At 40.3% G+C, this 23766-nt stretch overlaps 1 protein-coding gene across 1 annotated transcript in view; it reads right to left on the bottom strand.

Annotated features, from left to right (window-relative positions):
* Window positions 1-3028: 3028 nt before the first annotated feature.
* Window positions 3029-23766, bottom strand: part of LOC102798669 (sodium- and chloride-dependent betaine transporter-like) — a 33911-nt gene continuing 13173 nt past the window's right edge. The window contains exons 2-14 of the mRNA XM_006782273.2: window positions 21627-21761; window positions 20976-21113; window positions 19310-19421; window positions 19060-19192; window positions 16163-16297; window positions 15878-15981; window positions 14971-15095; window positions 14733-14845; window positions 11788-11925; window positions 11055-11157; window positions 7947-8047; window positions 5586-5756; window positions 3029-3197 (exon numbers count right to left, since the gene is read on the bottom strand). Coding sequence (XP_006782336.2) covers window positions 3096-3197; window positions 5586-5756; window positions 7947-8047; window positions 11055-11157; window positions 11788-11925; window positions 14733-14845; window positions 14971-15095; window positions 15878-15981; window positions 16163-16297; window positions 19060-19192; window positions 19310-19421; window positions 20976-21113; window positions 21627-21761 — 1610 coding nt within the window. The 3' untranslated portion in view covers window positions 3029-3095. The remainder of the gene's footprint in view (window positions 3198-5585; window positions 5757-7946; window positions 8048-11054; window positions 11158-11787; window positions 11926-14732; window positions 14846-14970; window positions 15096-15877; window positions 15982-16162; window positions 16298-19059; window positions 19193-19309; window positions 19422-20975; window positions 21114-21626; window positions 21762-23766) is intronic.

Here is a 23766-nt window from a genome sequence, read left to right as displayed (position 1 = left end):
GATGTATTTGCCCCATGTAATATTGTTGTAAGTGGAGAGGTGTACTTACGGGCAGGTCGTGGCTGGTTGAAGGATGAAACAGGACTGGCCTTTCTGGGTTGACACTTGCATTCCATTTGCAGCCAGGATGAGAACAAAGGCAAGGTATACGTCATTTCTCCCTGTTCCCTGTAAACATGCCGTTTGAAGCGACTGAAATGCTCTGCAGGCAACTTCGCTAACAAGCGATCAACATGGGAGCCACAATCTAGTTCTGCACATCCTTGTTCTCCCATAGTGCTAAGCAACCCAACTAAAGCCTGTACACGAAGAGCAAAATTATCAAGACTGACCATCACCTGCTCTGATAGGAGGCAATTCCAGTATATTCTTTAGCTCTTTCAATGCCAGCTGTCTTGGTTGCCCATAACGCTCATCAAGGGCTTTGATGGCTTGAGTGTATGGGTCAGGAGCATAGGAAAAGGCAAGAGCTAATCGTTTAGCTTGGTCTACTTTGAGGTGATCAAGAAGGACATGATATTTGAAGTGCTCTGTCTCATGAGGATCAAGAAGGTTTGTAAGGGCCATCCGTAACATCCTGTATTGCATTTCGTCTTTTCTACTAAGGTCTGGAAACGAAGGACCTTCAAGCTTATATACATGTGTTCTTGTGCTAGAGGAGTGACCCGAGCTAGCAGTAACAGGTATCAAAGGTTTCTGTTCATGTGAGGCATTGGATGTAGCTGGTTGCTACTCTAGAAGAGGGCAATGCTTGTGGTCAGATATGCAAATGAGAGGTTGAACAGGGTCTTCAGGTAAAGGAACAGCAGGTTGAACACATGAGATCTGGTGGGGATCCTGCCGTGATAAGGCCAGGAAATCAAAGGGAGTCTCATCTTCTGTAGCAAGGACTGGTCTAGGCAAGCCAGTTGAAGGGACTGCAGCATCTAATATGGTTGAATTAGGTAAAGGAGGGCTGGCAGCCGGAACTAAGACAGACTGACGGTTTGAGGACTGGCTCGTAAACTGCATACAGAAGATTTGAGTCCATCAGATGAGACAGTGCGAATTGAAGATCTGGAGCTACGAGAATGGGAAGGAGATGATTGAATCATAAATTGCTTAATCTCCTTCATCGTCGTCAGGAGTTCCCTCATGACCTCATCTTGGTTGGTGGGTAAAGGAGCAGGGGATGTCTCTGGTTGACTTTCTGACTCTCTGACAGGATCCTGCAGCCCATGTGTGTCTTTGTCACTGTGCTGGCATTCGGTTTGACTCTCTGTATCACATGTAGCTCTTCTACTTCCAGGATACTGAACATCATACTGCTGCAGGTGGGCAGGAGGTCGACTATCACGACTGGAACGTCTCAAATCTTCAGTCAATGGCTGCTGTGAATCCATGACGCTAACGCTACTCTGGCTCGGAGGACCATGTTATGAAGGACGGAAGGCTCAGGGTTGAGTAATCAGCATCATGGGCTCATCCGATTAGAATAAGAATAAGCAGTCATCTAATCATTCACGGGGTTCTCATTTTATTCTCCAATCAATAATTCTCAAATCAATAAAGCAAAGAAGGAAGGAAGGAAAGACACACATGGACTGCCAATGCTGAAAGAAAACAGATTTAAGTTACTCATTACCTTAAACAATACATAAAATACAAAACCTAAACAGAACCTCACCTCTGCTGCCGCCCCGTGTGGGAGTGAAGAAAGAGTGAGCCAAAAATAAATGCAGTCCTTATATAATGTGTGACAGGTGAGTGCAATTAAGGACAAGCACCACACCCAATCAAAGGTGAGAGAACTAAACAAGGTGCATCTGGTGAAGTGAGTGGGTGTGCTGGGATGTGCTAAAAGGTGGGTCTTTACAACAGGTGCCATGATGGCACCGGTTCTGACATAAACGGTAGTAACTAGACCGAAAAGCAGCGCACATTTCAGTGCTTTATTTCGGTGCTTTTTTTTCCTGAGCTGTGATACACTTTCGATTCTAGCCAATCATTTTACGTTTCCGAGGATAGTAGGCGGGCCCAGGTACGTAGGCTCTTTTAGAGCAGAACTACAGATTAAAAATGCCCAAGGCGAAGCGGTCAAAAGTCTGGCTGTACTTCACAGCAAAAGATGCAAACTCAGCAGCCTGCAACAAGTGCTTTAAGGTGATACTGTGATACTGTGCAAAGGAGGTAACACCTCAAATCCGATGAAACACCTGGCGACGTATAGCATTTTGTTAAAAGCCGAGAAATGCGCCGTATTTGATAGCTTGCTGCGAGACCTCACACCGTGCACATCTACTGCGGGTGGGTTGCCTGTTATCAGACCCGGAATTAGCAACATCCCCCCAAAACCCGAAGAGGAGAGTCCTGGCCCCTAGCCCTGCCAGTGTAGTAGAAATGATGACGGATGATGATGGCAGCAGCAGCCGTTCTTCTCTGCGTGAGTAGCTTAATGTTGTTCGTGTGTAATTTACGTTGAGTAGGCTAACCACGTTATTACATTAATGCAGGTAAGGTGAACTAGCAAACATCATCATAGCTACATGCGGCTGTCTTCTTGTTTGATGGCAGATACTCCCTTCACCCTGGCCAAAAAGGCTAAAATGACCAAAGAAAAAGTGGAAAACAGCTAAACATGAGAGGTTTTTGGACAAAGTTTGTTTTTTTCCCCATTGATTAAGCACTGCTTCCAGCCAAGAGTGATACCATATATGCCCCATAGCTGCAGAAAAGGCTAACATTGATATCTTTTTACAAAAAAACCCAGCTAAACATGAGAGGTTTTTGGACAAATTTTGTGTTCTCCACTCTTTAAGCACCGGTTTGAGCACCATTTAAGCACCGGCACCGTTTCAAAAGTACCGGTTTGGTACTGGTATCGGATAAAACCTAAACGATACCCATCCCTAGTAATAAGTGCCAAAAGGACAGTCATCAGATTTTCCCCTCATTATTAAAGAAGGTGCTGCAAGTGCTATTACGAGGGTAAATGACCAAGACGCAGATTTATCTGAGCACTCAAATGTCAAAGCTTTATTTTCTAGTAATATTTATTAAGTAAAGAATATGAATACATAGATTAATATGTTGTCCATCAGAAATACTCTCTCTACTCAGAACTCAGTAAGTGACACTGCTTTAATCTCTAATTCATTTTGGATATCTTCTGGTCTCACCGTGGGGGCATCAACAGGGCTCCAGATATCGATCACACGCTGTTGGGGAAAATAAAAATGACAACCAGACAAAGAAAGATGGTCAAAGAGATGTAAAATATAGAAAACGATGTTGATTTCTGGCAGGACAAGCATGAAAACAATGAAGCAGGTGAAGCTCACTGATGAAAACAGTCAGTGATGGCATGAACATAGAAGCAGACTGTGACCCTGGAGGGAGGGAGATACAGAAATGGGAACCATATTGCCATCCATTATTAACTGGATGCAATTATGGAAATGGTAATGTATTTGTATAGTGCTTTACTAGTCCCTAAGGACCCCAAAGCGCTTCACATCCAGTCATCCACCCATTCACACACATATTGGTGATGGCAAGCTACATTGTAGCCACAGCCACTGACAGAGGCGAGGCTGCCGGACACTGGCGCCACCGGGCCCTCTGACCACCACAGTAGGCAACAAGTGAAGTGTCTTGCACAAGGACACAACGACCGAGACTGTCCAAGCCGGGGGCTCGAACCGGCAACCTTCCGATTACAAGGCGAACTCCCAACTCTTGAGCCATGATCGCTCATGAGTTGGGAAAGCATTTATGAAAGCAAATGCTTTCATACTCTTGAAAGAGTATGAAAAGAGTATGAAAGCAAATGCTTTCATACTCTTACTGGGGACACAAGCCAATCTTTAGATTTTAAGTCACACTGTCTTATTGACAAGGACTGAAGCACTGATCTTTCAACTCAATTTTTCAATTCAATGTTATTTATATGCGCAACAACAACAGTTGCCTGAACAACACGTTCTCACGCCTAGGGAGTGAGAACGGTCTGGCCTGAAACAACATGCTCTATCTTCTGAGCCAAAGCCACCTGAGAAGGCACTGCTCAGTGAAAGTGTGCAAAATGGCTACAGCATGAAAGCCCAGGCAGTATTTGTCTCAAGCTGGTACTTTGTTGTGCACAAATCCTGTGTTAGATGTCAGATTTTGCATCCAGTTTTGTATTTGTAAAGTTCCATAAATAAGAAAAGGGTAGTTTTAAGAGGTAAACCAAAAGTTACACAAAGACATTTCCAAATGAGCCTTCCACATTGTCTGAATGATGCTCTAATTATACTCTTTCAAAAAGCAGCTAAACGTTTTGACAATATGATGTCAAAAAGAGTTGCTAATATTTAATCCTAAAATATCATATGTAAAATTTTAAAAAATGGCAGTTTGATAAAAGAAGTTGATGATAAAGACTTGAGCAGATTTCCAACTGGAAGGCAGGGTTTTCGTAATGTGCCATATATTACACAGAATAATCAGCTATAGCTACACCATTTAGACAGGCCCTGTTGTGCTGTAACTGGCAAAGGAATTGGTTCTTAAACTTTTCTACTCTACCTGAGCACAACAGGGCCAACAAGCACTTGTCTCATTCACCAATTCACACAAACACTTTTTTCTATGCTTTTTCTACACATGTGCTTTCTATCTAACATTCACACTCTAAGGGATGCATTGGGGAGCAACTTGGACTTAGTATCTTGCCCAAGAATATTTAGCATGCAGACCAGAGGAGCCAGGGATTGAACCAGCAACCTTACATGTAGCAGATGATCTACAACCCGAGCCTAACCCCAGCTATAAGCTTTAAATTAGCAGTTTGCATCACAGGGGCTGTGATGGACAGGTTCAGTTTTCAGTGTTAAACTGAGGCACAACATGGCGGCAATAAGTATTGTTTTAAAGCATATTTGTTAATAATTTCTGTCTCTCTTCCACAGCATGTCTTTATCCTGTTTTCCTTCTCTCTCCCCAACCGGTCACAGCAGATGGCCCCGCCCCTCCCTGGTTCTGCCGGAGGTTTCTTCATGTTAAAAGGGAGTTTTTCCTTCCCACTGTCGCCAAAGTGAATGCTCATTGGGGCTCGCATGATTGTTGGGTTTTTCTCTGTATGTGTTACTGTTGGATCTACCTTACAATATAAAGCGCCTTGAGGCGACTGTTGTTGTGGTTTGGCGCTATATAAATAAAATTTAATTCAAATTTTTAAAAATCATAAAACGTATTTGACATTATACAACAGATTAATGAGTACAGAGGGATCAGAACCAGAACTTGCTTTAGAAGACACCATTTTTTATGACTTCTTGAACATTAAAGTAATCCACTGTCAGTTGTTAATTGTCGTAGGCTGTGGCATCACTGCTTTCAAAGTGATCAATCACACTGGGCCCCTTCTTCTTTTGGGCAAGTCACAATGAATACCTGCACCCATGAAATGATTTGCTTGTGATTATGCCTTTTTCCTCAAATGTCACTTTGGACAGAGATGTTATCAGAAGGGTTTTTTTTTCTTTATTAGTGTCTAGTTTATGTTGAAAGTTTCATAAATATATTGCTGGAAAGAAAAGTCAGAATTGTATCAGTGCTGTTACCTTTCTGAGGGGGCCCTTGCTGAGGCAGATCTTGCTAACAGCCCAGATGGGTGCTACAACCACAGAGGAGAGGGCCATGACCCAGCCCAGATGGTAGGCCCAGTTTGGGTACATGTAGCCTTCGTTGTATGTCAGGGGCTGGTAGTCCAGAAAGAAGCCGACGAAGCAAACCTTTAAGGAAGTAACACAAGAATAAACAGGCAGCACTAATATCATCAAGCATATGAACAGATAGTATAGAAGAATTGTTTCCTTAGCAACCAACATGTGCAACTTTTCATTCAGAAATTACACTGTTTTTAATCATGATTTTTCCTTTACTTCTTTTTCTTTTAATTAAATTTTCTTTCGTTTTTAACATGCTACTATACTAGTTGTATGCATGCAGTCACATGGTTCTCCATCTTAAATGTTAAGCCTGAGGACAAGATGACTTTGGGCCACTGAGCAACAGTCAGTCACCATCTTCTGACATCATCTCTGCCTCACGAGTAGCTTGATATTAAGAATGTGACAATTGTAGTTCCTCTCCTGAAAATCTCTGTGTGGTGGCTCTTGATGCTCTGTCACCAGCCCTCTTGGCTGCAATCCTTCCTGTGTTTTGTACACCTTTTCCTAATATACTTTCCCTTTCCAGTCAAATTTCCATGAATACAGCAAACTGTGAACAGCCAGAATTTTTAACACTGGTCTTCTGGGGTTTACCCTGCTCCGTGTGCTGGACAGAGAGAAACATGCTATACATGCTGTTTGAACACCAATTTACTCAAAGTCAAAATGTAATGTTCTAATATAATGAAATAGTGAGTTCCTGATTTTTATTAGCTATGAGCCCAAATCATCAAAATGAAGCATTCAAGACACAAATGGTCCTTTTTTTGAATGTTACAAGCTGGCTTATCAGTTCCATCATTCTTTGTCTTATCTCCAGGTTTACAGCTGCTGGTGAACAGCAGCTCTTGTGTTGCTCGTGCAGCAAATCCACAAAAAGTCTCACGTGTTCTTTATACAAATTCTACTTAAATTACAAATATAATATTATATTTTGTCTATTACCCTGCAATGTGTTATACACTGAACTGATCTGAAGGCAATCTGTTAGGATGCCTGGGTCGTTGACCCAGGGTTTTGAGTTTATTATATTATTTATCATTTCTAGTCTTTGGTTTCTTTGTTAGAGTTCTTTCTTATGGTTTATGTCTCGGTGTAATCCTCAGTTGCTATATCCCTGTGTCCAGTCAGTGTCTGTGTCTGCCCTGGTCCCATGTCTCTGTTCCCTCTGTTGTAGTGCCTGCCTATGAGTCTGTGTCTGTAAGCTCAGTCTGTGTTAGGTTTTCTGTTTTACTTTGAAAGTCTGTGTCTTATGTAAATGTGTCTGGTTTTGCTTCCTTTGTCTCGTTAGGCCTGATTTGCCCCAGCTGTGTTTCCATCCTGTTACCTATTCCCTGATTGCTCCCTCTGTTTCTCTGTGTCCGTGTTGCGATCTACCCTTATCTAGCTGTGTGTGTTCTGTCTGCGTAAGTGTATTTTGTATTCCTAGTTTTGTTGCCCCTGTGAGTTCAGCATTAAAGCTGTTTTGAGTTCACGTTCCGCCTCCGAGTGTCTACACATTGGGTCCTCCTACTACCACTCCTGCCTGCACACAGCCTACACTTAACACAATCTATGTTACCGGGATTAAAATTTTCACAATCTAGGTTCCAGCACTAAAAGAAAATCACTACTGGACAATATGTGCCAGTTAGAAACACCACATTTGGACAAACCTCAGACATGATTGTTTTGATAACAATAAAATCTGTAGAAACACCAACCAAACCAAAATTATTTGATTTGCTTCACTCATTTTCACATCACATGCCAACACTTATTGCATAAAACTGCACAGCTGAGGTCCACTGTGGGAGTGCAAATTTTGGCTTCCAGCTATTTATAGTGTTGTTGAGACAACAGAGGGTAGTACATGAGATTTGTAATCAGTCCTAACTTCTCTGAGACACAAACTAGACATGTTTCCTAAGTTCATCAATGGCACAAAATCAAATTCTTCCTGACTGGCAGTGTTGGGGCCATCTTCATCTTCACAGCTGTTGCCACTAAAACCTTTAAATGAACTACAACTCAAAGCAGCTGAATCTCTGTCTAATGATGTAGCACTGCTCAGTGAACAATGCAAACAGACACACTCCTGGATCACGTTGTCTAGTATACAGGCACTGTGCAATAAACCATGGCTAGATCACCCTTAAAACGACAGGCTTTGCCTTCTGTAACATTTATCCTGAATCAGCTGCAAATAAATGTTTTAATAAGTAGCTTAAAAAATGTCACTCTTGCAAATCTTAACAATGTGTAACTCACCACAGAGATCAGGGGGGTGAAGTAATGCCAGCACAGCTTGAAGAATACCGATGGCCTGTGTCCTGTCATATCTTCAACTACATCGCACATCCGTTCAGCCCCTGAATGACGTACAAAACAATTATTAAACTAAACTTTAATTCTTTAAAACTTTTACAAGTAAGAGCATGTATTGAAATTATGACAGTGAAACTAAAAGTAAATTTATCAAAAAGGATCCCTTTTGCAGTTTCCCTTTTGCAGTTTTGCTGTATGTTAAAGCAATTGTAGAAAAATGTATTGGTATAACATATTACATTATATTATATACATTATATTTTATACATTATATTATATTACCTACCAAAGGACTTTATGTACAGTTAGGTCCAAAGGTTTTGGACAGTAACACATTTTTTTATTTTGTGTTTTCCCCTGTATGCAAACACTGTGGACTGTAAGTCAAACAAGATGTGATTGAAGAAGTGCAAACTTAATTTAACTAATTTGAATTGACTCTTTAGGATTTGCTGCCATTTGTATACAAAGTCCAGTTACGTTCAAAGGTTCCAAAATACAACCCCCAAGTCCAAAAAAGTTGGAAGTCTGTGTAAAATGGAAAAAAAGAATGCCATGATTTACAAACCTCATAAACCCATTCACAGTCATTCACAGATTTAGCATAATTCCTAACTCTCCCAAAACTGCCCACTGCACTAGAAACAGCCCAGCTACTCATTCAGCATGTTTTCCATTAGATAGTATCGCACTAGGTGAAAATTCTGTCATGATCCTGGGCCATGTTGGCCCAGCATTCTTAGTATTCATGTATTCTTGTATTTTGTTCTTCATTTAGGCCATGGTTCCTGGGTTGCTCTGTTAAGTTGTTCCTTATTTGATTTCCCCTTGTGACTTTTACCCCCTGTGTGCCCCTCTGTGTATCTGTGAGCCCTCGTCTCCCCTCCTTGTGTTTCATTCAATGTTTTCCCCAGCCCGTTATGTCTGTGCTCTCTCTCTTCCTGTCTGTCTCTCGTCAGTATGCGTCATGTTGTGTTCACTCCTGCCCTGTCTCGTTACGATTATCTGTGTCAGATGTGTTCCCCGTGTGCTCCTACTTCCCTCGTTAACCCTCTGTGTATTTATGTCCGCGTCTCCCTCAGTTCTGTGTCGTGTTCTCCCTCATGCTGTGTGTGATTCTTCTTGTGTTTCCCGGTGAGCTTTATATTTAGTTTTTCCCAGTTTAGTTTTGTATTACTTGTGATCTGTTTTTCCAGCAATAAAGCTGTGCTTTTGAGTTTATCCCCCGTGTCCCCGTGAGTTTGTGTTTGGGTCTAATTCCTGCCTGCCACACAGCCGAAACCATGACAAATTCATTTCGCAGCTTTGGAAATCATCCTGTGATGCTTTCCACTTTGCGCTGTGCAGCTTCGTTGCAACAATTCTCCAAAAAATCATTGTCTTCATTATGTTGAACACTAGACTCTTCTCATTCCTTGAGATTTTTACACGAGTTGAGGAAGTAACCTTGACTTTTCTCGTTTCCTTCAGTTCCTTGTCAACTTCTCACCTGGTTTTATTATAACCCCGGAAGATTATATGTTTGCACATAGTCTCTAGTGCACACACAGTCTCTATTAAACCTATTTCATTCTGCCCTGCTAACATTGTGTGTCCTCTCTGACTCCCTGAGTATAAATCTGTGGAGCTGAGGATCTCCTCCTGTGCCCTTTCATTAACTCCCATTATTTACTGTTTAACCAATAGACCTTTAAAAACTGTCTGCTGCTCTTTGCTTCTGCTCACTGGGAATGTTATTTGTCTCATTATCACAAGTACAATAGTAAAGGCTTGATAGCATAAGAGTCTGGGTGCTGAATTAGCCTGCATGCAGTTCAGACCTCTGACTTAATAAAAACATTTGGAGCATCATGAAATGAAAACTAACAAAGGGCCACGACTGTAGAGACGCTACAATCCTCTATCAGCAACATTCCTCTAATAAAAGTGCAGCAGCTGCTCTCCTCAGCTTTATGTTGCTGCTATCAAATTCAAGAAGATTATTTTTCTTAATTTATATTCCTCAGTTTAAACATGTTTTCAGTATTCTGTTGTGAGTTAAATTATGAGATTTTTAGGTGCAAACTTTCTGGAACACTGTGTAAATAGAAAGAAACCAAATTCTGTTTCCTCACTTGAAATACTCCATTAGGTCTTTATTGCGGACAACATCAGTTGCTGTTTTTGGGTTTAGATGAGGTTACTAAACCGGCCATTGAGGAATATCCCATTTATTTACCTTGAGAAACCTTTGGGTTGCTCTCTTTGCTCAGTGTTGCAGCATTAGTCTAAATGTGGGCAGAGTACAGCCCTGCAACAGTTCATCCTGCTGCTTCTATCAGGAGTCACATCACCAACAAACACCAGTGACCCACTTCCACTGGCAGCCATACACCTCCTTCCATAACAATGCCTCATGAGTGTTGTTGCCTTGGTTAAATGTTGTGAAAACATTTTTCTTAAAAAAGTTAATACTTCAGGAAACTGTCTGTCAGTTATGCACGTTCTTTTGATCCAGTGAAAAACGAAGACTGTTTATAATACTGGCTATACTTCTTAAACAGTTAATACAGTGCTTTTGTTAACCCCCTTGAGTTAAAGATGAAAATCTGCACTTCAATCACATCTTGATTGCTTGATTTAAAATCCACTACAGTGGAGTACAAAGACACAATATCACAAAAACTGCATCACTGTTCAAAAATATGTGGTCTTGACTATAACAGGCTCCTTGATGCAGTTCATGAGCCTTTAAAGGTTTGAAATAAGAATTATTAATAAACGTTTTCAGTACCAAAGCCTTCTTTAGGTTCTGTAAACTAACTGCAGACTATAGCTTTACATTGACCACACTGACATGACAGTGGTATTTAATTTTTACTCGCTCTCAAAATCAGAATATGTTTGTCCCCAAAAGAAAGATTCTCCTAAACTATAATTTAAAGCAAAAAACCTCAGTGAAGACTGAGGTGTTTAATAACTCTGGTTACCTATTTACAATTTAAATCCAGCCCTTTGTGTATTTTCTGCCTCCTGATAACGAAGGCTAATAGCGAGGAATTCAGGACTTACCGAAGCCCCAGCCAACAGCCCCACATTGGAGCAGACCCACGAATAATATACATGCTCCATTAGCAGCATAGTGGTCAATTAGCTGGAACAGATAGACTCCTCCCTGGACAACAGACCACAGTGACATCGTGTACATATACACTGAAAGTAGGGGTGCAACAATACACAAAAGTCACGGTTCGGTTCGATATTTTTTCGATACAAAAAAATGTTAATGCTTTTTTAATTTGTCATTTATTAAAATTATAAATATATATTTTAACTCAAATGTACAGTTTTTAAATTTAATGTTGCTGAAACAACAAGGCGATAAAATAATAATTCTATCTGATTGAGAAAACACTCATCTTTAGAAAAGAGAGTTTATTACAGAGAAATGGCTCTTTCCAAAATAAAAGCTATACTATACTAATATGCTATACTATTATACGCTTCTTCTGGGGTATACTCTCAGCAGCATCTCGCTGCGCTCAGTGGATCTGCGCTCGACAGCGCAGCCTAGGCGGAGTAGTCGAAAGCAGATCCACTGAGCGCTCAACACAGACAGCATCGTCAGAAGAAAAATTGATAAAATAAATTAAAAATTTTGTATTGTTCGATACATATACGTACCGAACCGAAAGCACTGTATTGAACGGTTCAATATCGATACGAGTATCATTGCACCCCTAACTGAAAGGTGTATTTCGACTCCTATGTAAATCTGTTGCGTGTTAGCTGTCCTGTGCTGTACCTGAGTGGTGAGGGAGATCTGTATGATGAAGCAGACTAAGCAGAAGACTATGAGGAAGACTTCTCTGCGCCAAGGTCTGCGCATCTGTCCTGGGAACATGTCAATCACTGATGATGTTATAGTTTCCAAACCTGTAAACTAGCACACGCACACAGGGTTGAAAAAAATAATAAATGACAGTGAAGGAGAATAAAGTCAAGGATGGTTTTCTTCTTTGTGGGTCAAGACAACAATGAAAGAGAATACAGTTTAGATCCACGGGCATGAGAGCCATGGTAATTTGGGGCTTTTAATCATTTCTTGAGCTTTTGTTTTTCCAGGATCGAATGATTGTACAGTATACATCTTTAATGACTTTAAAGATTCATTTAGGATTTTCTTTAATGCACACTGAGTCAAAAGTATACATATACATACATCTCTACTAATATTTAGTGAAATGTCCCTTAGCATGTGGCACCATGTTCAGGTCCTTTTGCTCGCCATCAACAAGCTTCTGTCATAATGCTGGGTGGATATTCAATCACTCTTCTTTTCTTCACACTTGTAAACACGAGGCCTTACTTTAGTAGTGGAAGAGAAATGACGAATGATACCAGAAGGTTTCAGGTGAAGGAGCCCTTAAAAATGTCCACAAAAACTATGGTGTTGAACAAACACTCAGCTAATTACAGCACTGGGAAGCTGCTGAGCTCAGATGCATGGTAACAACATCTCAACAGAACACTACTGGTGTCTGAACTACAGGAGTCATATTGTGTCTGTATGGCACCTCCTAAACTCAGCTGTCATTCCTCTCAACCCTGTTACTACAGAAGGATTTCGGATTTGTATGGATACTATCTGAACTGCATTGGAACAAGAAAAATTAACTACATGTGCATCCACTGTCACAAGCTCTGACAGTAAACCACAGTTCAGTTTGTATATTGTTGCATTATCAGTTCTGGACAAAATAATAAGAGAGAGACCAAAGAGTTTCATTTCTAAGGTTTTAGGTATCAGAACATAGGAAAAGTTATCCGGTGCTTGACAGGAATCAAAATAACATAAATACAACCTCAGATGAACGACACTGCATGAAACACAGTGTAATTATTTATTTAACAAAAACTAAGTGGACCCCATAACAAGTTAGCTTTTGGAACATCTTTGGCAATTGAAGTATTTTTTTATTTTTTTTTATGTATGACTTTATTAGTCTCAGATCGTTGTGGACGAATTCTGGCCCAGTCTTTTTACAGCAGTGAGGTCAGCTCATTGAGGTTTACATTCATTTATGCAAAAGTGTCTTAACCCTTTAAAACCGGTTGGAGAGGGCACGCTCTGTTTTGCGTAACTATTTTTAAATCCCGGTAGCTCTACAACCACTAAACTAGCGCAATAATTTTTTTTGCATATGAAACCTGAGGAGTTGTACTTACATCTTATGCCATCAGCTTGTCCTAGGTCACAGTTTCCTTCCACATATAGCTTTGCAAAAATTGCATAAAAAGCGCTTGCAGCAACAAAAACATAATATTACAGAAACACGCTTTGCCGATCCGATCAGCTGTTCATAACACTTCCCACATTGGATTAGACATCAGCGCGAACTATCGCATGTCCGCCATGTCCTGCCCGAAACCGGAAGTGACGTCATTTTCGCGGAAATGTAGTTTTTTACGGTCCGGGCCTCAATGAGCCTATACTGGTGTTTTTAAAAGTTATGTTTGACTTTATGACTTTCTGTGTCGTTTCTGGGATGCTTAGGACTCATATTGCATTGCTGGAAATAGTTTATTTTGATGCATATGCTGCTTTTTCGCAAATTTGCACTATAATATTTATTTTCGTTTTTCCTGCAGTGTATAAAAATTGGTGTATTTCAAAAATAAATCTATGAAGACACTCAAAATAAATTTCCTGTGGTGGGAAACTATTTTGTGCAACTTTTTTGTATTTACAGTTTTGAGGATTAAGCCTCTTAAATTTCTCTAACTAGAAATATATGTTAAAAAAACAAAAACGATTTTCAATTTTTTTGTAGTTTATTGCACTTTTTTGCAATTTATGTAATCACTATGCACTTAATTCATACATATTATTAAAATATAGGCTGTAATGGTTGTATTGATGTATAGCAACTTCAAATGCTCCCAAAAATGGCACTACAGCATGTAAAAATATAATATAAGCTCTGGCGGACTTGGTTCTATGGTAGGTCTTAAAGGGTTAAAGTCCAGCCACTGGTTAGGGGCAAGTTGCTCCGTTTTGTTTTTGTTGAACTGATAATTACATGGTATAAACTCTAAAAATCTTGCTTATGATAATTTTAGATCCTGGTAAGGACCAGATAATATTGCCTGGTTCTGCCGGAGGTTTCGTCCTGTTAAAAGGGAGTTTTTCCTTCCCACTGTCGCCAAAGTGCTTGCTCATAGGGGATCATTCGATTGTTGGGTTTTTCTCTGTATGTATTATTGTAGGGTCTACCTTACAATATAAAGCGCCTTGAGGCGACCGTTGTTGTGATTTGGCGCTTTATAAATAAAATTAAATTGAATTGAACAATTTTTTTGTGTCCTGATACATAAAACCTTTTTTAGACCCTTTGCCACATGTCTTCCTCTCTCTGCCTCCACTTTCCTGTCAAGTCTTCACTGTACTTATCTAATAAAGCCAGAAAAAGGGCCCTTTTTAAAGTATCCATTTAGTTTACTATGACAACTAAATATGTAGGTAGAATAGGAGGGTGAGAAAAAAATCAAACAGGATTTTTAACAGGATTTTTAGGAGTTTCATAAGTCAGTGTGATGTTATGAAGTGCTCTTTAAGTGGTGTCATTATTCAAACAAAGTATTTTTGATTCATGTGTTTGCAGTGAAGCAGCCTGAGCGGCCGCGACAAGTCTTAGTAAGTTAAACGAAAAGATTTTGGGGGAATAGCATGTGAGAGTTTTACCTTACCACTGAATCAATCCCCAACAAAATGAGCATTAAGAAGAAGCATGCTGCCCACAGCTGAGGAACTGGCATCATGGCTGCAGCCTGAGGAAATGCAATGAATGCCAGCCCAGGGCCTGGGAGGACATGAGAGTCATTCACATATCTGTCGCCTCTGTTTGACTTGTATCATATCGTTTGCAACAAATTTGTGACAGTTAAGATAAGATACAAAATTTCTAAATACAAAAGCTTCTCCTACCTGATTCCACCACCATGTTAATAGGAATTCCCTGTTTATAGGCCATGAAGCCCAGAGCTGAGAAAACCGTGAACCCGGCAACAAAGCTGGTGGTACTATTCAGCGCACACAACCACAGACTGTCCCTGAGCGCGCACGCACACACACACACACACACACAGTGCAGGTTTGAGTAAGAGTATTTGATGACAGTGGTCACTTCACTGTCCCTCAAAAAAAGGGACAGGGTGACGCTTCCTACTGTGTAGCAATCCATAAGCGTCTGTGAGCTGAGAAGCAGCTGCTGGAGAGGAATGTTGTCCCATTCTTGTTTGATACAGCATCCTTGCTGTTCAGCAATCCTGGCTCTGCTTTGTCCTGTTTTTATTTAGAGATGCTCTAAATGTTTTCAGCTGGTCAAAAGTGTGGACTGCAGGCAGGCCAGTTCTACTATCAAGCCATTGTGTTGGAATAGCAGCATTATGCAGTTTATTATTGCATTGCTGAAATATGCACAGTCTTCTCTGAAGAAGACTTGACCTGGACGGTAGCATGAAATGGGATGTTGCTCTAAAACCTGTATATACACCTACATCTCATTTGTCTTTCTTTGTACAACATGAACTGTATTGAAACCCAGATTCTGTGCAGCAAAGCATTTGCTGAAGGTAACATTAAGTGCGGTGCTCATGTAGTGAACCACTGGCTCCGTTTATGGTCACTGGACTCTGGAGCAGCGCTACCATGTTCCAACAAATATCACTGCTGAGCTCGTCTTCTCTTCTTTCCAAAACCATTTGAATTTTGTCTCTAGCTTAAACATTAACTGAGTTACAGTCATTTGAAGAACGCTTGTGAAATGGGCCCGTCGGCAGGCTTGTGGTACAAGAGTTAATGACAATAATGAATTAATAATCACATTAATTACTTGTAACAGTTGTTGTGTTTTCTGTTGTAGCTGCCCAGTGTGATCAAGCTCCCTGATGAAACACCATACGAGAAGAGGACCTGAGCACAAGCATCCATCCAGACCTGATCAAAGATTAGAAAACACGTAAAGTCATCACAGACAGTCACAGAGATGTTGTTACTTTGCAGCACAACCGATCGCAAGTAAAAGGTTTAACTTTCCAGGATTAAAGCATTATACAATAAAACAATAAAAGTCCTTTCACGAATGCTGTATCTCGAACAAGTTCAAAGGTTTCCCCACCTGAAGCTCTGCCAGACGAGAAGGATCTGGATACAGGTAGTACACCACGCCCTCCCAGGCACCTGGCAGTGTCAATCCCCTGACCAGCAGGATGGCCAACATCACATAAGGGAAAACAGCTGTGAAATACACCACCTGAAAGCAGACAGAAATCATTTTGTTTGGCAGAATGAGGAAATATTCTGTAGTATTTTGTCTTTTTTGCTTTCATTTTCCCGCTTGTATCAACATCATTTTTATTCATTTGTTGAGTCATTTGTGTTTTGTTTTTTCTGTTTCCATATATTAACTGTAGAGACCTGGAGTCTGCACACAGTTTCCAGTCTCCTAACTCCCTCTTTGTTTCCTTTTTTTGTATGATACTCTCAACAATAGCAATACACTATCTCAGTCTCCCAATATGTATAAACAGGAGCAAAGGGTGTGAATGTCAGACAGAAAGCACTTAGGATGTTTATCGATTACAGCAAGTCATCCAGGTCCTGAAGCAGCAAGCAGCCCCAGACCATCACACTACCACCGCCATGTTTAACTGTTGGTACGATGTTCTTTTAATGAAATGCTGTGTTAGTTTTATGTCACATGTAACAGAGTCAAACCTTTCAAAAAGTTCAGTTTTTGTCTCATGAGTCCACAGAATATTTTCCCAAAAGTCAATCATCAAGTTATTTTTTGGCAAATGAGCAAACGAGCCTTTGTGTTCTTTTTGGTCAGCAGTGGTTTCTCCTTTGATTTCTCCCATGGATCCATTCCCCCAGTCTCTTTCTTACTGTTGAATCATGAACTCTGACCTTAACTGAGACAAGTGAAGCCTGCAGTTTTTCAGATGTTTTTGTGGGTTCTTTTTTGACCTCCCAAATGAGCCTTCATTGTGCTCTTGAGGTAATTTTGGATGGAAGGCAGCTCCTGGGAAGGTTCACCACTGTTCCAAGTTTTCTCAGGATTCGGTTAATTGGTTTCACCATGGTAACTAAGACCTTAGCAATGGCTTTGTAAACCTTTTCCAGACTTATAGATGTCAGTGTCTGTGACCTCAGGTGTTTCTTAGATTGTGGCATGATGTGTTGGTTTTGGAGATTTTTTATAGTCTGTCATTTTATCAAACAGGTGGGAATAATCAGAACGAGTGGGGCACAATAACTTTTCCACACAGGGCCAGGTAGGTTTGAGAGCTTTTTTCCCTTTAATAAATGAAATAATCATTTATACACTGCATTTTCTATTTACTCTGGTTATCTTTGTCTAATAATAAGACTTGTTTGATGATCTGAAAGATTTATTTATTTATTGTTACATCCATAGTCATGTCAATAATACCACCATTGACAAGAATACGGATGTACAAAAAGATGAAGCACCTGCTGAAAGCACATGACCAAGCATCTAAATTTAGGGTCACAAAACAGCCCACAGTAAAACTTCTAAAAGACATCTACGGGAAATGTGCAGACAATTTTGCATTTACCAGGGACATTTAGGAAAGCATTAGAGCTATTACTGACCCAAAAGGCAGATCTGTCTCTCCCCATAATGATGTCACACTGGCTGGTAAAATGAAAACAGTTGGTTTCCAGAGCTAATAGATCTACAAAGGATGCTTTATCTTTAGTTCTCCACATAGCCTTGACCCATCTGGAAGGACAGGGCTCAAATAGGGGTGTTATTTCTTGACTAAGCTCTGATTTCAGTTGTCTGTTGTCTCAGCTCATTGACAAACTACACCAGCTGGGTCTCAATTTACCACTATGTATAGCTCAAATTTCACAATTTTGTGATGCTGTGCAAAATCTAAAAACAGAATGTAATTATCTGAAAATCTGAATTTGACATCAGCAACACATCTCAATAAGGTGCATACCACTGTGTAGCTTCCCTTCTTCTTTTAACAGCCTGTAAACACAAACCTAACCTTAACCCTAACCTTGGGAACTGAGGAGACCGGATTCTGGATTTTTGGGAGAGGAAGGTCGTCCCGTTCTTGTCTTATACAGGAGTCTAGCTGCTCAACATTCTTGAGTCCACTTTGTAATGTTTGATTTTCTTTTGTGAGGAAATGTTTTTAGTTGGTGAAAGGTCTGAACTGCCGGCAGGTGAGTTCAACACCCAGGCTCTTCTGCTACAAAGTCATGCTGGTGTAGTAGATGCCACACACAGTTTAGTATTGTCTTGCTGCTCAGAACAATGCAGCGTCCATGTTTTCCAAAAAGAATTTCCAGTTAGAATTCGTCTGACCACAGAACAGTTTTCCACTTCTCTTCAGTCCATTTTAAATCAACTTTAACACAGAGAAGATAACAGGGTGTCTGGATCATGTTCACAGTGCATTGTTTGACACGAAACACAACTGGCGTGTCAGGATGTGGAGCAGGTCATCTACTAATTGGAAAATTGATGGTCTGATTCCCAGGTACTCTGGTCTATATACAAGTATCCTTGCTACAGATATACCAATATCCTAGATACTGAGACCCAAGTTGCTCTCCGATAAGTTTATCAGTGTGAATATTAAATAAAAAGCACTTCTTTAAAAATGCTTGTATGTGAACAAGGGATGTTGTATAAAGCACTCTGAGTGCTCAAATAGAGTAGAAAAACGCTATATAGAAAACATTTACCACAATCCTAGAGAGTGAGAGGCCATGGAAGTGAAAATCTTCCACTCCTTGGGAGCGGAGGAGTACCAATGGCCAATTTATAAGAACAAGATGGTTTGAAACCTGTTACGATGTTGGTTTGGATACAGTGGCCTTGACAAAAAGACAGGAGGACATCTGGACAACTCCCAATGAAAATCTTGTGTATGTATCTCAAATGGCTCTTCTCTGTTTTCTTCCTCTGTCAAACTTTGCCCATTCTGCAGAAAATTTTCATAGTATAGGTTTTTCATCTTTACAGACCTTTCCTGCTGAGCGGACGCCTTTCCAGATGCTGAAGTAGCAGGCCACCCAGCAGGCCAGGAGGCAAAGCAGCACCTCCCATTTTACTGCACCAGGCTCCTCTATTCCTGCGGATATGGACAACACTTGTCTCCTGTGGAGAGTAAACAGAGATGGTTAGCTATGCATAAATATTTAACAAGAACATAGTGTAGTTCTGGTTAAATGAGCTGCCATGTAATGTGAAAAAAAGTAAAAATAGCTGACTCACTCCCAGAACTCTGAGACTGAAGATTTTGTGAGATTTCCCAGTGTCCAGTCTATTGTCGCGTTGCCACTGTGTACTGCAGTCTGGTTTGCAGAGGTAATGTCCACACATCTATCTGTGGACATCAGTTCAGCGATGTAATGGTTAGTTCCTCTGTTTGAATGTAACATTGGTGAATAAAAGAGTGATGGTTGTTTTTGAATCTGGACAAAACAACAAAAACCATATATTTGTTTGTTTCAAGACACTGGCTGCAACACAGCGCAAATATGTATTTATATTCACATGAAACTTAAGGAATCAGTTACAAGTGATTGAAATGTAATGTGAAGTATCCACTTCAATCCATAAGTATTTGGACAGCGACAAAGTCGTTTGCCTTTGTACATGGCCAGTTCAACTCCTGGAATCAGTGCCAGAAACAATTAATGTGATTCTTCCGTTAAAACCTGTGAATTAAAGCTGAAAGTCTGCACTTTAATCGTGTCTTGACACTTTGATTTAAAATCCACAGTGGTGGTGTACAGAGGCTAAATTGTAGAAATACCAACCATATATCAATGCACTGCTTAAACAGCTATACATACACCACTCAGTCATAACATTATGGCCACCTGCCTGATACTGTTTTGGTTGCTCTTTTATTGTCAAGCAGCTCTGACCTGGGGTCCCCCTGATGGTGTGTTGTGGTATGTGCACCAAGATGTTAGCAACAGATCCTTTAAGTCCTCTAAGTAGCAAGATGATTTGGGTATTTTGGAGGGATGTTAGCAATTTAACACTTCAAACTCTTTGTTGTGCTCCTCAGACTGTTCCTGAGCCATTTTTTGCTTTGTGACAGGGCGCCTTATCCTGCTGAATGAGACCACAGCCATCAGGGAGTACTGTTTCCATCAAAGGCTGTATGGGGTCTGCAACACTGCTTCGGTAGGTGGTTCGTATCAAGGTCAAAGGTTCCCCAGGTAAGCAAGGCAGACGCACCTGGCCATCCACTTGATGTAAAAGAAATTGTAATTCATCAGACCATGCAACCTTCTACCATTGCTCTGTGGTCCAGTTCTAATGCTGACTTGTGTCCATTGTTGGTGCTTTTAGGTGAACAGGGGTCAGTATGAGCTATGCAGCCTCATACACAACAAACTGTGATGCTCTGTGTATTCTGACACCTTTCTGTGAGAACTAGAATTAACTTTTTGGGGGCAGTTTGACCTGCCAGCTTTCACTCCTCTCATGCATCAGTGAGCCCTGCCCACCCGTGATCCTGTCACTGATTCACTACTGTTCCTTCCCAGGCAGATTTTTTTTCTGCTTCTAACATGTTTACTTTAAGGAAAAAATCTGCATTTGCTCTTTAACATATCCCACCATATGCCATGATGAAGAGATAATCAGTGTTATTCACTTTACCTGTCAGACTATTATGCCTGATCAATGTTTAGCCTTAAATCGGCCCTCTAAAGCTGCCTGCACCATTATGAGAGGATGCATTATGCTGACCAATCCAATCTAACAGCTCAGTTTGCTAACACATTCGAACAGCATTGAAGCATTGAGACTTGTTCTGTGGTGAAAGGTATAGCTTGAGCATATAAATAGGCTAGCTGCTTTTCTAGCTGTAAAGTGTGGGAGGACATGTCAGAAAAAAAGGTGCCTGGAAAAATCATCTGACCTGTGTTCCAGGAATTGTTGCAGGTAGCCCAGGGCAGAGGGTCTCGGAAACAGTAAACAAGATAGAGAAGGGCCCAGGCCAAAACAATGCTGTAGACCCTGGAATATAGCTGGATCATGATGATAGAATAACCAGCTCCTGAAGAGAGAACGCATCCAAAAAACAAAATAAATAAATCAGTTTAAGCAGTAATATGACAGAGCACTGATATAGCTAAAAACAACAACAACATGTCAATGTTAAGCAAAATAATTAGGCAAAAATAAGAAGTAAAGATGGCAGCTACATCTGTAAGTCGTAAGCCAGTGAAAGCAGGTTAAAAAAATCTAAATGAAGTATATAGTATATAAATTATTGTTCAAAACGACTGTCACAAATATTTTTCAATTATTACTACAACCTGCAGAGAAAACTGGGACTAAGCCTCATTCTTTGATAAGTAAATGTGTTACAGCATTCATCTGTTTTATTAAGACATGGCTGGTCTGGCTTTTCAAAAAAAAAAAAAAAAAAAAAAACTATATTCTGCCTAAATTAACACTAAGCTTTTTTTGCTTTTAATATTTTTAATCTGAATTCCCATCACATACAGAACATTTTAAGATCCTCTGGATTTATAACTAAATATTTAAACAGAAATTATCTCATTACCCTGTGCCAGCGGGTAGAGCTTGGTCCAGCAGGTGATAGTGCCCTCCTGTGTGTACTGACCAATCACAGTTTCCAGGAGGAAGAGTGGCATGCCACACAGTACAGCAAAGAAAAGGTAAGGCAACAAGAAGGCACCTACACACACACGAACACATCAGAGACAATGAAAAAAGACAGATAACAAAAATCAAGGCAGTGCTGAAGGAAGTTAGCAAACTACTGGAGCTGCCTACGAAATTCAACAAGCTGTCCATTTCTGAGGCCTTAGAAACTGCCATACAGCTGAGAGACAGAAGGAGAATAAACTGTAGGCTGTACTCCACTGAACCATCAAAGGTGTACTCTCAGTGGTAAGGGAACAATATGAGAACAGCCCCACCGTGGCTGGAAATGGAGCAATGCTGTATGAGCATCTGGGAGAAGGACACAACCCATGACAACAATGTTCAGTGGCTAGTAGATCTAAGAGCAGACCACAGCAACCTTTCTGAACAGGGTCCAGTAAGCATCACAGTGGCAGACATCCAAGAACAGGTCTCCAGTATGAAGAGTTGGACAGCACCAGGCCCCGACATGATTCATATCTACTGGCTAAAAAGGCTAACTGCACTCCATGAGCGTATGGCAGCACAAATGAACCAGCTGCTAACCCATGAGCAGACCCAGAATGGATAACTGAAGGCCGAACAGTCCGGATCCCCAAGGACCTCCAGAAAGGACCTGTCCCAGATAACTACCAGCCAATAACCTGCCTCAGTACCACATGGAAGCTCCTGCCAGGCATCATAGCGGCTAAGATGAACAGACGCATGGCTCAAATTAATACTGAATGTGGAAAACTGCTTTTCATTTCTATTCTCAGACCACAGTGCTATCTAAAAACAACTTCTATGGTCATTGTTGTTCAGTTTAAATCCTTTTGTGTTTTCTCTGCCTGTTTAAATCGGTTTGCCCTTCATATCTAGATTTTGTATCCTTAATCGATACAATTCTATGTTTTTCAGTTTTATTGTGTTTGTGTTACCATATCTATTTTGTTGTTTACAGTGTTACTTTTTATTGCTCATACCTTTTTCATGTCATTTTAAATACTATGGCTTTCTGCCATAAGGTCTTGTAAGTTTATATACATGAGAACAAGGAAATAAGTCTGTGGTGGGCAGGTAAATTTGAGGGTTTTCCACACTAAATTTCATACTGAAATAGCAAGCTAACCCTGTGCACTGAAGGTGGGAAAACATATAAGGAGTAAAATGTTGAGACAATGCACACATTAGTAATAGAAGCAGTAAATATGAGATTTCTAGCACAGCAAGCTGAGGCGCAACATTGTGAGATCTTGATAAAAGATAACCGTGAAACACTCCAATGCTCGCAGGCTGGCTGAACTCACTCAGTCTCAAGGATAATTTATTAAAGTGATTCACGTTTGTCCAGGTGTGAAACTACTGAATGTGCTCTACTTTCACTGTTGCAGTAGTTCTTTACCCTCATAAGTACACACTGCATGAGTATAAATGTAATGTACTTGGTAAAAGTCATTTTCAGCATTTACACAGATGTAACTGTCTTAAGACATCATATTATTATTGATGTTCTCAAACATTATTATTGGCGACTAGGGTTGCAAAATTCCCAGAATTTTCAAAGATGGAAACTTTCCATGGGAATAAACGGGAATTTATGGGAATAAACTGGGAAGTTTCAAAATTGAAGGTTGGCTCTTCTTAGGGAACTTAAATATAGTTGAGCAAAGTATATTTTAGCATAATATTGACAAAAACAAACAAATGCAATTCAAATACACTTGAATATCCATGCCATTCCTTAATCACATGTACAGAGCACATGCTTGCTGCATGGCTATTGAGACCACCTACTGGCACTGTGCATGCCTCCATCACATGTACACATGGACCACACTTTTGAGCCTGAAGGAGAAAGAGTATTGAAGGCACACATTTGAGCCTGTGGACTTAACAAGTGAGGTAAGTTTTGATGATATTATGGGAAAATATATTCATTAAATGTTTAAATTGCGTATATCACATAAAATGTATTAATCTGGTAGATAGCAATCTGATAAGATGCTAAATAAAATGCTAGCATCTGTTAGATGCTAAATAAGCCATAGCTAGTA

Source organism: Neolamprologus brichardi, chromosome 7 (genome assembly GCF_056152115.1).
Source record: "Neolamprologus brichardi isolate AB-2024 chromosome 7, ASM5615211v1, whole genome shotgun sequence".
Taxonomy (NCBI): Eukaryota; Metazoa; Chordata; class Actinopteri; order Cichliformes; family Cichlidae; genus Neolamprologus; species Neolamprologus brichardi.
This window is presented reverse-complemented; position numbering and strand designations above follow the sequence as displayed.